General features: G+C 37.2%; 1 protein-coding gene across 6 annotated transcripts in view; it reads left to right on the top strand.

Moving 5' to 3' along the window:
* Positions 1–1,152: 1,152 nt before the first annotated feature.
* The window catches only part of MYOF (myoferlin), a 75,687-nt gene continuing 62,417 nt past the window's right edge, over positions 1,153–14,422 (top strand). For 5 of the 6 annotated variants that reach the window (XR_011142152.1, XR_011142153.1, XM_009677790.2 and 2 more), the window contains exons 1-3: positions 1,153–1,349; positions 6,054–6,109; positions 6,987–7,078. Coding sequence is in view for 3 of the 6 variants with exons in the window: in XM_009677790.2 (XP_009676085.1) it covers positions 1,262–1,349; positions 6,054–6,109; positions 6,987–7,078 (236 nt within the window). In the remaining 3 variants the exon portion in view is untranslated. Of the gene's footprint in view, positions 1,350–6,053; positions 6,110–6,986; positions 7,079–10,621; positions 10,762–14,422 lie in introns of those variants that run through there. The other variant, XM_068950049.1, reaches the window with a different exon arrangement.

Genomic DNA, 14,422 nt, shown 5'->3' with positions numbered 1-14,422 from the left:
GTAAGGGCGAGGGAAGAACGACTTCGGCCAGGTCTTCTGGGTCCTCTCTGTGTAGTGGCCTCCATGTCACCTTCCTAGCTCCTTCTGTACGGGCTTTTGAGTTATGTTTCCTTCCTCTACAGCCCTCATCAACTATCTAAGATCGAATCATTTCAAAAAAGAAGCAAGACCCATCTTGTCTTAAAAAGTAGTAAGCCAGGGTCGTGTGGAGCACTGTTGATTCAATAGTTTTCATGCGTAATCAAATAAAAATTAGGCTGAACTTTACGTGTCCTCGTCTTGTACCATCTTGTTGGTTTCTCCTTTCACTTTACTTAAAAATACATGCTTTGCAGTAGTAATCTGCACCACTTGGAACTTTTACATCTGGTCCACAGACCACGGGTTGGGAAATACTGCTGTAAGACTAAAGATGGGGTAGTTTCACCACAATGAGTGGGTTCTTCTGTGTTCTTATCACATAACTTTCATGTTTTTTCATTTTAGTAGATTCTAATCCTGTATTTATTAGTTAGAGGAAATATTTATATGCCTCTAAGCAATACACAAGGTCTCATCTCCTAATTTGTTTGCACATACTTGCTTAACACTTTTACATTTTTATTTTTACGTTTATATTTTAATCGTCTCTTCTCAGGAGGGGTACTAAACACTAGGCTCTGTATTTAAAATGCTGTGTTTACTGTTTAATACGTGGCTGTTCCTGATCACAACTGAAGGGGGAGCACTTAAACTACTTTGAAGGTCGTAGGTATTTCGTGTTTCTAGCAGACAAGGGAGGCCGGTTAAAAACACTTACAGACGATGAAGTTCTAAAAATGGAGATGAAAAAGTATGAGATATCATTAAGTTTAATACCTTGATATACCAGCTGACAGCTGTGATGTATCTTGATTGCTGGGGTTATGCTTAATATTCATGCTGTTTATGTTTATATTTCTCTTGTCTTGGTTACTTATGAGAGCCATATAATGCAGTTTAAGAATAAAAGCAAAAAAAGAAATCTTGCATCCGTTTTTGCACTGAGCCATTTCTATTACTGGATTTCACCACGCAGAGCTTTTTTTCTTTTTTTTTTTTGTGTGCGTAGCCTTCAGTAGCTAGCCCGTCCCAGACCCACCCATAATCCTTCTTTACTATAAACCAGCTATTCCCTGCCTCCTCTTCCTGCTAGCGTTTCAGTCCAGAAGTTAGAGTCTGAAACTTAAGACTTCCTTGAATTTCTTTGATAACAGCAGAAGTTTAGTTAAGATTGGAAACAATGCTTCGGGTGATTGTGGAATCTGCTACAAATATCCCTAAAACTAAGTTTGGAAAACCAGATCCTATTGTTTCTGTTATTTTTAAAGGTAAGGAAAACTGTCATAAATGTACTCAGTAAGGAGGCTTTCTTTAGGATAGTGTCATATGTAAGTGTTTGAGAATTTGTAACAGGGTGTTTTCATAAAGTTACATCTGATGTAATGTTAGGAAAGATTTTTATAAGACAGGTTGGAGTTACCTGAATGAAGTGTGAACTGTGTGGAGGGTGTCGGTACGGAAAATTTTCTTTTCAGGGCAGCAGTGCTTCTGCTGAAAAAAACACATTTTATAAGCTTCTGCAAAGGATTAGCCCTTTGCTTTAAAAGCACAAACCAAACTGCGTATTTAAATCCATTTTTAATTTTGGTATTAAAGGTTACCTTAACTTACTTTTTTTTTTTCTGCTGTGTGCTCTGTACCTGGTTTCTGTTGCCATCGTTTCTTCTCTTGGTTGAACTAAAGGGACTTGATTTCATGTATTGATTTGTCTTGAAGGTGCAGAAACCTCCAAGAAATTTTGGATCATGTAATCCGTTAAACTAAATTGTGACAGTTAGTTATGTTAATTCCTAGGGATATAATTTCCAAAAGTATAGGCTGAAATGGAAATGGTATCTCCAAAATATGAAAAATCATTGCAAGGGTTTCTCACCTCCAGAAATCAAATCTGAAATCATGACGTTTTGCTGAGGGCTGGAGTTGGTTCATGGCTTCTATCAAATCTTAAGTGATTCAACATACTGCCTTTTGATCTGAGCTCTATTTTGCTACGTTTCAGTGTCAATTTAATTCCTCCCTCTCATCTTTTGCTCCTATTGCATTCTCTAATGCAATCCAGTTACGTGGTAAATATAATTTACAGATCTTTTGCTTTTGCATTGTGGAATTTGTTTCTTAGACCTACAGTTGTCCTAACACAGGAATTACGCAACAGACTTTAAAGGAGTGAATTCCTATTTGTCTGTTACGTACTATAACTCGGACTGTTGATGTTCACAAATGTGCTTAACCATTGCTTTAAATAGAACTTCACGATTATGACTGTTTTCTAGTAGAATGTTTAATATCTCATTATACCTGCCACTTCTTTTTATGTGGCTGTGCTACATATCATGGCTTAGATTATTTTGCTTTCTGGCCAGAGCAGTTCAAGGGGTCCAGAAAACGTCAGGCTCTTGCCAGCTATTGAGGAGCTCGGATTTAATTTGTAGTTGGAGTACCTGGCTGCAAGTGCAAGGAGGTGGGATCGTATCTGGCATGTGTTGAACTTCTGGCTGTTCATGTTTGTGGGGGTGATTTATATGCTGCTGCCCTCAGCCCCTCAGCTTTTGAAGCTGGGAAACGGTTTATATTTTTAGGAAGATGTATGCCAAAGGGCAGCACTTTCTACTAACTGTAGTCCATACCCAGTGGATGTGCCTTGGTAGGACATAAAAAACACAATTGGGAGTTTGTTTCACAGACTGGGGAAAACCCAGAATAAACAGGCATTTGCAGGACTTTGGCCCTAGCCCTGCAGTATATATTTCTATTCTTGCACTCCAGAGTATTCTTGGAGAAGTCCTGTAGTAGAGGACTCTACCCACTCGACAGAAAACTGTTATGGAAGTTCACATTTCACTGAACAGTGTTTTCTTCATTAGCTTTTTCAAACTTCAGCTTATGTAGTCTTTGCTGATGACAAGTTCAATAATTTTAAGACTTCAATTAAAATATTCAGCATCTGTCAGGATTAGACCTTACAGCCATGCTGTGAAGGAAAAAAGACCACGATCCTACAAATATTAGTGTATAAATGACTCTGCGAACACTTTATATGTTAAACGTATACATGTGTTAGTACAGTTTGATCTGTGTATAGAACAGACTTCGTCAGTATTTGTATCTTAGTTATAGACTAACTACAATTAGTAAAATTAATACAGTAATGTATGTTAGGTACATATTATGAGGAAATCCACAACAGTTTCCATTGTGATATTTTATTTACAATAGGGTGTTTTTTTTGTGCAAGTGTTTGACTTTTACACTTTTATTATCAGCACAGTGGGTTGGAACTTTTATTTATTTTAAAAACAACTCCTTGTTCAAAGAGAACTACACCCCCAGACTAAGCTGTTTTTTTGCTCTCCGGAGCTAGGTGCTGTTACTGCAGGATTTTGAGTTTGTCATCACTGTATGTGAGACAAATTAGTAGTCAAATTAGTAAGAAATAGTGCTGTCATTTGCTGAAAAGGCACTAACTGGTAATGGTTAAGTCAGTAAAATTCTTTTGGCATGTCAGATATATCAAACCAGAGAGAAACGTGTAAGATGCTTGTCTTTGGATGTAAAAGTTATCACTGCTGGTATATACAGTCAGTACTAAGTCACTTAGTGCTTTGATCGTTCCCTTAACTTTATGCACTAAAAACTGATGTGAAATGGCATTCAGTTTGGTTGGGCCACCCTGATTAATGCTTTTTTTTTCCATTTGTGCGTAATAGAACAATTTTCTAGCAAGCCTATAGCATTATGTAACTGTGTTAGCTTATCTTCCTTTGTGTGGAAGAAAAAATATTGGAGTGTACTTATTCATTAAGTTAATATCTCATTTTTTTGCAGAGGCTTAAATTATCCTAACTTTCACTTCCTAGTTTTCAGAGGTCTACCTCTTTGTTACATCCTGCGTTTGCCACCACTATATGATCTTACTTCTTCGTTAAGAGAAGTTCTGTGGGCACTTAGTGAACTGGAATGTGATGCCCCTTTATATCTCAGAGTTAGGACTATTCTAGCAGATAATGCTTGCTCCCAGTGTTTTTCATCCAACTTTCACACAAATGCATAACCACAGAATGCTTTTTCTTACTGTAATCTACAATATGCATATTGTTAATGGAATCGTAAATCTTACTCTTTTGTTTTTAGGAAAACTGATAGTCTAGAGTGGAAAAAATCTTACTCCTTGTCAAGAATTGTCTTGGCCTCTGTTTAAGACATATCTTTCCTTGTGTTTAAGGGCTAGAACTGAGCTTAGGCAGGGGTCATAGACCCTTTATTCATTAGTTCACTCAGGATCAAGCCTGTGATTCACTGTGACCTTTACAAACAGCTGCAACTGTTCCTACTTTCCGCCAGCACTGAGAACATCTTTTCAGTGGTTCCCAGCTCCTATTTGTAGGAGGGCATGGAGTAACAATGTAAAACCCCACATTTTCTAGAAAATTCATGTTCAGAAATGCTTTATCTCTTACTATACTACATGAAGTTGAGCTTATCTTACTAGCCTGACCAGTTCTTTGTTCTTTAAAATGTAACTCTGCAGCATGGTAGGTTATGAATGTTCTTTCCTTTGTGGTATGCTGTGAGTCAATATCCTGTATGAATTGTAGACAATTCCTGTTACAGAAATGTGAGTCAGCCTATACTGTAACTTGCAGTATGGACTTCCTCCTCCCCCCACCCCTTTCAGTACATCCCATTCATCCAGTAGGAAGACCCACCATAGTCTACTGTTTAAATAGTGTGTATACTGACTTGCCTGTGTGGCATATCTTTACTATTGCTTCATGGACCTCTGCAAAGTTCTTCTGGCAAAGTATAATCATAACTTGGAAACAGTAAAAATGCTCTTACCTTTATTGCGTTCCTTAAATGCAAGGACTGTGTCTGAACGCCAGCCTCCTAGTACTGGCTGTGCATTTGATACATCAGCAGTTAGGTTACTGGCTTTACTTAGATATACTTATTTGTTTTCACTAATACATGATATATATTTAGAGATCTGCTTGTTTGCCAGTGTTCTTCTGTGCTCCCGAGCGTTGTGTCAAGACAGGTTTTCTGTTGGAGTTGTATATGTATGGTTCAACTAAACATTAAAAATAAAGCCATCAAGTGTTACTTACTTTAAACCTATTGTAACTCTGGATTTCTGTTTCCCTTTGAGGAGAATTCGTGTAGGTGAGGGGAACTTGCACAGGGCCTTTGCAACATTTAAGTTGTTATTTCTCTCTTCAGTTGTGTTATTCCTCCCAGGAGAAGGAACTCGCATTGAAATGCCACGACATACGTATTTTACCCCGTCCCACGATTTGTAGGTTGGCCAAATGCAGACTTCACTGTGAAGGGTGGAAGAGCTGTAATTTGTAAGTTATAGTAAAAGTCAGTGAAGTGATACATCTACATAACGTGATCTCTGGAAACCCCTTTTTCAAGAAAGGCTGCATTTCCTTTTATGTGCATGTGTATCTTCTGCCAATAGTTGCTCATCTAAAACAGAAAATACTGATATTTAAGCATTAATTCTTATGTTTTTTTCAAGTGGTGTTATTTTAGAGTTAAACAATTACAAATGTTAGGTAACCCAGGTATGGTAAATATATAATGCATTGTCTCTACTACTGAAGTTCATTACTCTGGGGTTACTGTTGGGTTTGATGTCTCTGAGCCTTTTAGTCTGTCCTTTTTCATCAGTACTGAAATTGCAGTAAAAGATCATAAAAGGTTTGAGGTAACTAAAAGTTGATTTGCTTTTTGGGGATACATACAAGTGTTCTGAAACAAAACAGAATGAAAAGTCTCAACATCTACTAAAATTGGCCGAAGGACTTTTTAACTGCAACATCTGCAGCTACTGGAAGAGACAAAAAGAGTTAGAATATTTGGTTTAAAGCTCGGGGGGGGGGGGTTGAGAAGAGAAATGAAGATTTCTAATATTTTGTGTAATGCTTTACTAAAAGCAAATCATTCCACTTTATTTGTGTTTGCAGATGAAAAAAAGAAAACAAAGAAAATTGACAGTGAACTCAATCCTGTTTGGAATGAGGTAATTTTTTCTTCAGTCAACTCTTGGTCTTTTATAATCCAAAACTCTTGTAAAATTGGTAAGTCAATTGGTGCAGTTCTGATTATCAGAAATTAGTGACAGTGAAGGTATCTGTAAATGCATGAACAAACACAGAGTCGATTCATCTTGTGCTCTGTATCACAATGCATTGTGTAACATTTCAAGTAAAAGTAGATGTATATCTGTTTTTTCTGTGGCCTGTGGTTTTTTCCTCATTCATTTTGGAGCAAATGATATTCAGATATTGTATTGCCACATTTATGGGTACATAATTGGATCCTTTATTGTATGCTAAGAATAAAAGCCATCACATCAGGATGACTAATGTATTGAAGTTCCTAATGAATGATTGGTAGACCTGATCGTATCCTGCATCTGCAGTAATGATTTTCTAAGAGAAATGGTTTTCTTGGTAGTGCTCTTCGCAACCAGAAATGAAAGCCAAAGATTGTTGTTACATTTTACAACTATTTGTACAAAGAAAGGAAACCTACAAATACGTGTCTGAATTCAAGAGTAACTGACTTTTGACCAGTATTGCAGTGGGAATAGTACCAGATCTTATGAATGAACATGAAATAGTCATGAGGAAAGGGAAACTACAAATGTGGTAATGGATCTGTATTAAACAACTTAGGAGGTCTTCTGTTATTGCCATGCCTAAGTGGCAAATCAAGAATGTTATGAGCATGATCCAAGACTGTTCACTGTGCTTTTGCAAACGTAAACTGATTTGGGTCTGTCTCTCAGTAAAAACAAAATTTATTTCTGAATAATTTCACTACATGTTACTTTTGTTAATTATTTACATTGAACCTGTAATCATGATTTCTTGTTGCTCCATTTCTTTGTTCAGATTCTTGAATTTGACTTGAAAGGAATTGCTCTGGATAATTCATCTTCCCTGACGATTATTGTAAAGGATTTTGAAACAATTGGACAAAACAAGTATGTTCTTTTTCTCCAGCATTAAACACTTAACTTTCAGTACAGAAGTCCAGGGGAAAATGGGACTGATTGTTACTGGAGAGAAATGGTTGATGCAGCTAGATGGTTTCTGATAAAACAACTGCTTGTAGCCTACTTCCTATCCCTCGCATATTCGACCGTTACTTTGAAGGAAAGTAACGGTTTTGTCTTTATACATAAATTTAGACATGCTTATCTGAAGCAAAATGCAAGGAAGGATTGGGGCATCTGAGGCAGAATTTGCATAAAATTTAGATCCCTACACCTGTTATTGTCTTATCGAAAACTACAGCTGCCTTAATTCAGTTGATGCTTCCTTATATTAAAGATCCTCAGGTGGATAGATTTATGCCATTAGATATGTGGGACAGGCCATCTCCTTATAGAAGGGTGCAGTGCAACACCCAGGGCTACCATACCTAATTAGCATCCAGAACGTAGCTCTGAGGAACTCTTAATAGCCATTCTCAGAGCCTGGCTAAGGCAAATACAAAAGCATTGCAAAATGCAGCTGAGGCTCTTAGTCATCTTTTAAAGTCTCCCTGAGGGGCTGTATTTTACCTCACTCATTAGAAGTCTTGTCTAGGAAGTGAGGAAGCCTAAATTCAGTTCCCTACCCTGACTAAAGGGATTCAAGTTCTAGACTCATCTCCTGGGGGAGTGCCTTAACCATCAGGATAATTATTGGATAAAATATAAAAACATTCTTGGGAATAGACTCCAGGCTTCCATTTTTTTAGGTGAGTGTCCTACCTCTGTGAAGTATCATGTTCCTACTTGCATTCTTCCTGGCCCAGTGCATCTTGAATTCCCTGCCTGGTTATAGCAAAGCTTCAGCCTGAAAACAAGAGTGACTTCCCCCAAGATCCGCTTGCAGCACTCTTTGGTGTGCGATGTGAGGCTGAATTTGCTCACACTGAGTGAGGAACAGAATAGAAGTCTCCAGCTTTTGGCTGAATGTTATAAACCTTAGGCTCTCTGTGTACGTGGAAGTTTGACAATGCTATTGCCACCTCCTCTTCTGGCTATGTTTTAAAAACACAGATTAAAAACAGATTGAGTGTTTTAGTTTGTTTTGAAACAAAATATGTAGTGTGATGTTAAGGGAGCCTTCTGGGGGATGTAGATTGAATGATCTCAGCAGAAGACTAAGTTGGAAATACAACCTCTTGCTCCTTAGGAGAGGACTCCAGACTTATTTAAAAAAAAAAAAAAAAAGGGGAGGGGGTGGCACTGAGAATTACCTTTACTGTTTTTCGTTTCTTTTAAAAGAAAGACAGAGAGTCCTAATATCAGTAATGGATATAGGGTTTAGATTTAAGCAGATATAAATAACCATTTTCTGATATTTTTAATGAGACCCCTAATGTGCAGGAATGTAAGGCTTTTTCCTTACTGCACCATTTCTATTTTGGTTAGCACTGTTAGTGCATGCTGGTAGGCTTGAATTTTATTCTAAAAGCGTAAACTCTCCTAGCGTACTACTTACAACATCTATAAACCTAATATTGGGTTCTGCATTTGTCAGACATCTAAGAATCAATTATCATGAGATCTAAGGTGCTGCAAATCTTTTTGTATAAGGTCCTTTTATTCCTTTGTGAGAGGCTGAACGAAAGTTTCATTCATGCAGTTGTTTTCATTCAGCTTTTGATGAAGTCTTAAGTGCTCAGACAAAAACTTCTTCATGCATTAGTAAGATGCTTGGTTTTAGTTTTGAAAAAATCAGAGTTTATAATTAATTTTATAGAATTAAAAATCAGTGAACAATAGCTATAGCTACCTGTGCTTGGAAAGATATCGCTTAAACACAGATAGATTTCCTTTAACTAAAAAATGAAAAATATATACAATTTTTCTATATATGAAATAGTTACAGCAGAAAAGAGTGTAAGGTTTTCTGGAAATTATATATTTTTGTGTTTAATCTTGCTGTTGAAGATATTTAGGAAGCAGTCATCCTGGCCTGAGGCTGCTATCATAATGTGAAAGGAGAGGACACTATAAAAAGTTTGAGAGTACTTTAATGTTGGCCAGTGTCCATGTTGGCAATTAAACATTTTGGTGGCTTATACAAAATTGGAACGTGTAGTAAATAAATGTGTATGTTACTTAGTACAGGTGTTTTATTCCAATAACTTTAAAGAGTAATCTGTGTATTTTTCAAGCCTACATCTGTTTGGTTTTGTTTTATTTATTTATTAGAATAGATTTATTCCTATAAATTAGGTTGCTATCATCTGTTTCCTATGGCCACTGGAAAAAAAATGTTGCTTTGAAAAATTAAAAAGGTATACATGGGAAGCCTAAAATGCAATTAATTCACATTCTATAAAAATACATGGTACATAAACTTCAATGAAGTTATAGAGTACTTTATTACTATTTTGGCCTGGATTTTGAGGTTCCTGTTTATTTGTGGTGAGTCAAATGAATAACATGGACTCTATCATCTTATGTTCAGATCCACATAAAACTGTAATGTTAGAGATTTAAAAAAATATATATTTCTGGGAGTTTCGTAGGTTTTAAGCTTTAATATCAGAATTGGAGGTGTATAGCCTAACTTAAAGCAGTGCACACAGATCAGTCCAATAAAGAAGACCCTTAAATTTGAGAAAGGGAACGTTTTGTGAAGTTGCGTTGGCAACATCTCATAGTTTGCGTGTTTGTTTAATGATTCACTATACAGGAATAATCCTGCTCCCTCAGATCAATTGAAGGGGAAGATTACGGGCTTGGGCAAGGTGAAGCTGATCAGAAAGCTTTTCTTTTCCATAACCTGCAATAGGGATAGAATGTGTTATTTTGGGTCCAAACCTGCTTCTACTGAAATCTCTGGCAAAGGAGAGCTCGCTCTTAACACTCATAGCCAGATAAAGCTTCATCCATGTGTTTAATAGTTCTAGTCTTTGATATTCATTTGAATCCTGCTCCTGTGTTTCTAACTGTATCTTGATAAAACAAGTGTTGTCGATCATTAGCATTCTGTATTTCTTATTTTAGGAACCTTGGAAGAGATCTTCTGTAGTTGAACAAATCCTGTTCCTTCAGGTAGCACTGACTAAATTTGACTCCATTGGAGTTTATGAGGAAGTAAAAAATCAGAATCTATTTTCTCCTCTACTGACTGTCTCCGCCTGTTTTATGCTGTGTTTACCTCATGGCTGCCATTGCAGTCATGAAAGGACTCTCTCCTGCTATGCAAAGGTTTCTTTCTGCCCATGAAGTGAGTCCGTATCTGTCCCGTGGTGTTTGGGAAATTCTGCAGGTTTCTGCTTAAACCATGGGATTTTTCTCTAAAAATGTAAATGTATACGTTTGGACAAACAGGCCAAGTTCTCATGGCAGCTTGTAGTCCACTGTCCCACTAATAGAGGATCATTTAAAATCTTCACAGAAAAAAGAACTATTCAAAATGCGATGCCAGCTCACTATTTTTTGTATAAAGTGCTAGGTTGTAAACAAGGATCTATTTCACTGATTGCTGCTCTTTCTCTTCCAGCATGGCTGAGGTACATGGCTGTGTTCCTCAACAAGCTGAGGAGAAAAGCATTCAGGGAGCATGTATGAAAAACTCTCTCTTCTGTCAATGCCCAGTAGTGTTGGGTGTTGCCGTTTTAAAAGGATATATGATGTATCTTTTTCTTAACTTCTCTGTGGTAAGTTTGGAAATTTTATGACTCTGAGCTATGCAGACATTCACATCTATTGATAGTAGTCCACTTCCATTGTTAGTTTTTTATTTACTACTTTCTATCTCCTCCTGATATCTCAGTTGCAGTTCTGATTTGTATAATACTCCATCAGCTCTGTCATAAAATCACTCTTAGGCAAGCTGATGCCTTCAGAGCTCTCATTCTTGAGATTCCTTTAGATCAGAAAGCATTGCATGCCTCTGGTCTTAGGGAAATCCCGGAAAGTACAAAACTTGATACAGGAAAGCTTGCCAGGAATCTGAGTTTTGTGCCTGATTTTAGACAATGTTACCAAATAAGGGAAGGTGCTCATGTGAAGCCCTTCAGATGTCCCTAAAAAGAATTCACTCTGTTTATGGATTGCGACTTAAGCAGGCCTTTTCCCGCCCCCACCTTGACACCGGATGTCCATCTTAGGTCATATTTGTAAATAACATCTGGATTCCCATTTGTGAAGCTTAAGCCCCAGCTTGTGCAAATACAGATTTTATGCCTGTGTTTGTTTATGCACCGGAAGTTGTCTGCAGCTGATATATTCTATGGACAAATTAAGAAATGGACAAATATGAAAATGGATGAATAATACCTTGTTAAAATTAATTTCCATATATGGACTGGTGCAAAAATATGTGTAGTCTGTACCAAAGACAGAGCAACACTAAGTAAATCCTCAATAACCCTTGTACATTTGTAGCATATGGATGTGTTTGGGAGAGATTACTGGGGGCAAGGAAACAGGAAGAGGGGGTGAGAAGTGTGAAGTACAGATGATTAGGCTTCCTGACTTTAACAAGATAGAAAATGTCACCTCAGATTTCTTTTTAAAAACACGAAGCAGTGCAACAGCAGAAAAGGTGTAGTATTAATGAACGTTCACGTTTAGAGGAAGAACCGTATGAAAGAGGGAGAGAAGGATCTGGAATAAATTTCCTTTATGTTGCTTCCATGCATGCACCCATATTGCCCTTGAGTTTCTGGGGGTTTGTTTTTTGTTTTCTTTTGCTTTTTGTTTTTGTTTTGTTGTCATTTTTATTGTTACTGAGTTTGGGACTATATTAGGATTATCAGGTTCTGCCATGCTTGCACAGCATCTCCTGTAATACTTTAAAAGTTTATAATTGTGCAGATAAGTAAGCTTTGTAGCAAGTCTGTCACATTCTGTAACATGATATATTCAATGTTTGGTAGATTTTGCTCTAGATAACTTTTTTTGTGTGTGTTTACTGTTTCTTCATGCCTTCGGTTTACAACTGGCAAAATAGAAATGCTTTGTTTGGGTTTTGTTTTACTGCTGCTTTTGCTAATCAAGTTGTTTGTTCTGGCTTGTGCATCAGACTTACGTGAACTATTACAGGTGATGCTTTAACTCTAAGTGTTGAGGAAATAACAGTCCTTTGTTGGAATGGCTCCGTTCTTCAGAATAGGAGATTTGTGGCCCGATAGTAGTTTATTTGTGCTAAGGTGGTCTCACTCATAGACTAAGAAGATATTTTACAGGGCATGCATACTCCTACATATCTCTAAAAGCTAATGTGGCTATAAGAGTTATTTGAATGAAGAATTCTTTTTTAAAAACAGGGCAACTGCCTACTTAAAGCAACAAAAGAAAAAGACAAAATCTTGTACTCAACCATATGCTATAATATTGGTATATATAGATTTGTTCTTCCAAGTGCTTAAATACTGGATAAATTACACCTGTATGTTTTCAGGTTATTTTATCTATTCATTTGTAATAAGGAAGAATTTAGATTATTCCATCTGAAGGAGAGGAATTTAGATGTTGCTCTGAAAACTAAGCCTTTCTTTCTCATGATATCTCGCTCAACTTCCACGGGCTTCAAAGAACTGATGATTTGACATGACATTTAAAATTAGGGAACTATTAAAAGCCCCTAAAAGATTTGTACAAGTCTTGGCCCTGAACAAAGTGTCCCTGTTAGTTACACAGTCCTGTTCCATCTTCGTCTGAGGATTTGGGTTGGAATCTCTCCAACTAATTCTTCTGTGAATTGATTGTTCAGTAAGGGAGATAGCCAAAGCAAGTGCAAAGTTTTTTTGCATAAATTCCAGGGCAGTCCAGCACATAGCGCCAGTGCTGCAGCGTTCCCAGAAGATGTTTGGAAGAAGTGTGTGTAAATTAGGCTGCCTTAGATTATCTGCAGACTAGATCAGGATTGCAAAGATGGAGCACGATGCCTACCACCCTAACGTCCTGACTACTGAGAGCTTTTATAATAGTTAAACAAACAAACAAACAAAACTTTGTATTTATTGAATACAACATTGAATATTATGTTCATTTTGGTATGTGATGTTCATGATGTTAGCAGAACTCTAGCTCTTCAGAGGTAAAAGCCTGTTATTTCAGAAACACAGTGTTTGCCATATGCTTTCCACTCTTGCTCAAACATTCTGCCAGCATTCTTGGTTGCACAGTAGGATATAAGCAGAACAATATTTTTCTCAGCCCTGCCCCCACTCACTGGCTGCTCACTCACAAAGCTTCTAGACAACAAATAATCTGCTGTTTTATGCAGTATTACTGCTGCGCACACGGCTACGCCAGAGGAGTGACTGCAGAACGCATACTACCTCCCCTCTAGAACTGCACAGAACAAGAGTGCAGTATAACCCAAAACTTGTTATAGCGCCTGGAAACTGTATAGTTTTCGCCTAGTCCATTTTTACACTGACGCAGAAGAGCGAGCCTAGTGGATGTACTGCTGCACTGTGCCAAAACACACATTGCTGTGGCATGTTTCTGTAAATCAAGCCAGAATGAAAGTTAGGCATGTTTTTCCATTTCTTTTTTCCTAGAGATAAAATGTACTGCTCCTTCTACAGGATCACTAAACTTTTGCAGATTAAATGAGTGCTCTGCATGGTAAAATGACCTGGTCATTGGAAGAGGTAAATAAAGCAAACCACAGTGATACTCACATGTATACAGACAGATCACCACAGAAATAAGCTAGAGAGGGCTTACATGCATAATTCATGATTAGCTGGATTTTCCAGTGTAAAGATGTCTGAAAAGAGATCACATCTGTTTTCTATTATGTCTAGTACTGTTGGTAGAAATATTTCAAACACTAAGAACACGAATCTTCATACAATTTTAAAAAAAAAAAGTCACTTGTGTTCGCCTTGTGAAATTAAAAAAAAAAAAAAGTGTTACGGGAAGTTAAAATCTTATCTGAATAAATTGATTTGTGGATCTCTTTGTAGGCAAGGGAGTTGTTGGGATTATGTGTTTCTCCGGGTTCTTTACGCGGTTGGTAGCCTAGTGACCCAAGAAAAACAGATTGAGCACACCCTTTTCTCAAGCAGAGAAGCGCAGGCACAAATGGTGCAGCAACTTATTTGATCATGGTTAACTTACAATATTATTTACAATAATTTTCAGAATATTTGAATCCTGCTGCAATTGGATCAATTTGTGTAGTGTTTTTTCTATTTCAGTGTGGCTGTGCATGGCTGCTGGGCTTTCCTTCCATAGATTGTATGCAAGATCCAGCCTGAGCAAGATTAAGTCTTGGGGTTTTCTGCTTTGTATGAAATAGTATCCGTTATTTGCCTCTTTTTTAAACTTCGTTCCTGCAGCAAGTATTATCAAATAACT

The sequence above is a fragment of the Struthio camelus genome, chromosome 7 (assembly GCF_040807025.1).
Source record: "Struthio camelus isolate bStrCam1 chromosome 7, bStrCam1.hap1, whole genome shotgun sequence".
Lineage (NCBI taxonomy): Eukaryota > Metazoa > Chordata > Aves > Struthioniformes > Struthionidae > Struthio > Struthio camelus.
The sequence above is the reverse complement of the archived record's forward strand: the minus strand, read 5'-3'. Positions and strand labels throughout refer to the sequence as shown.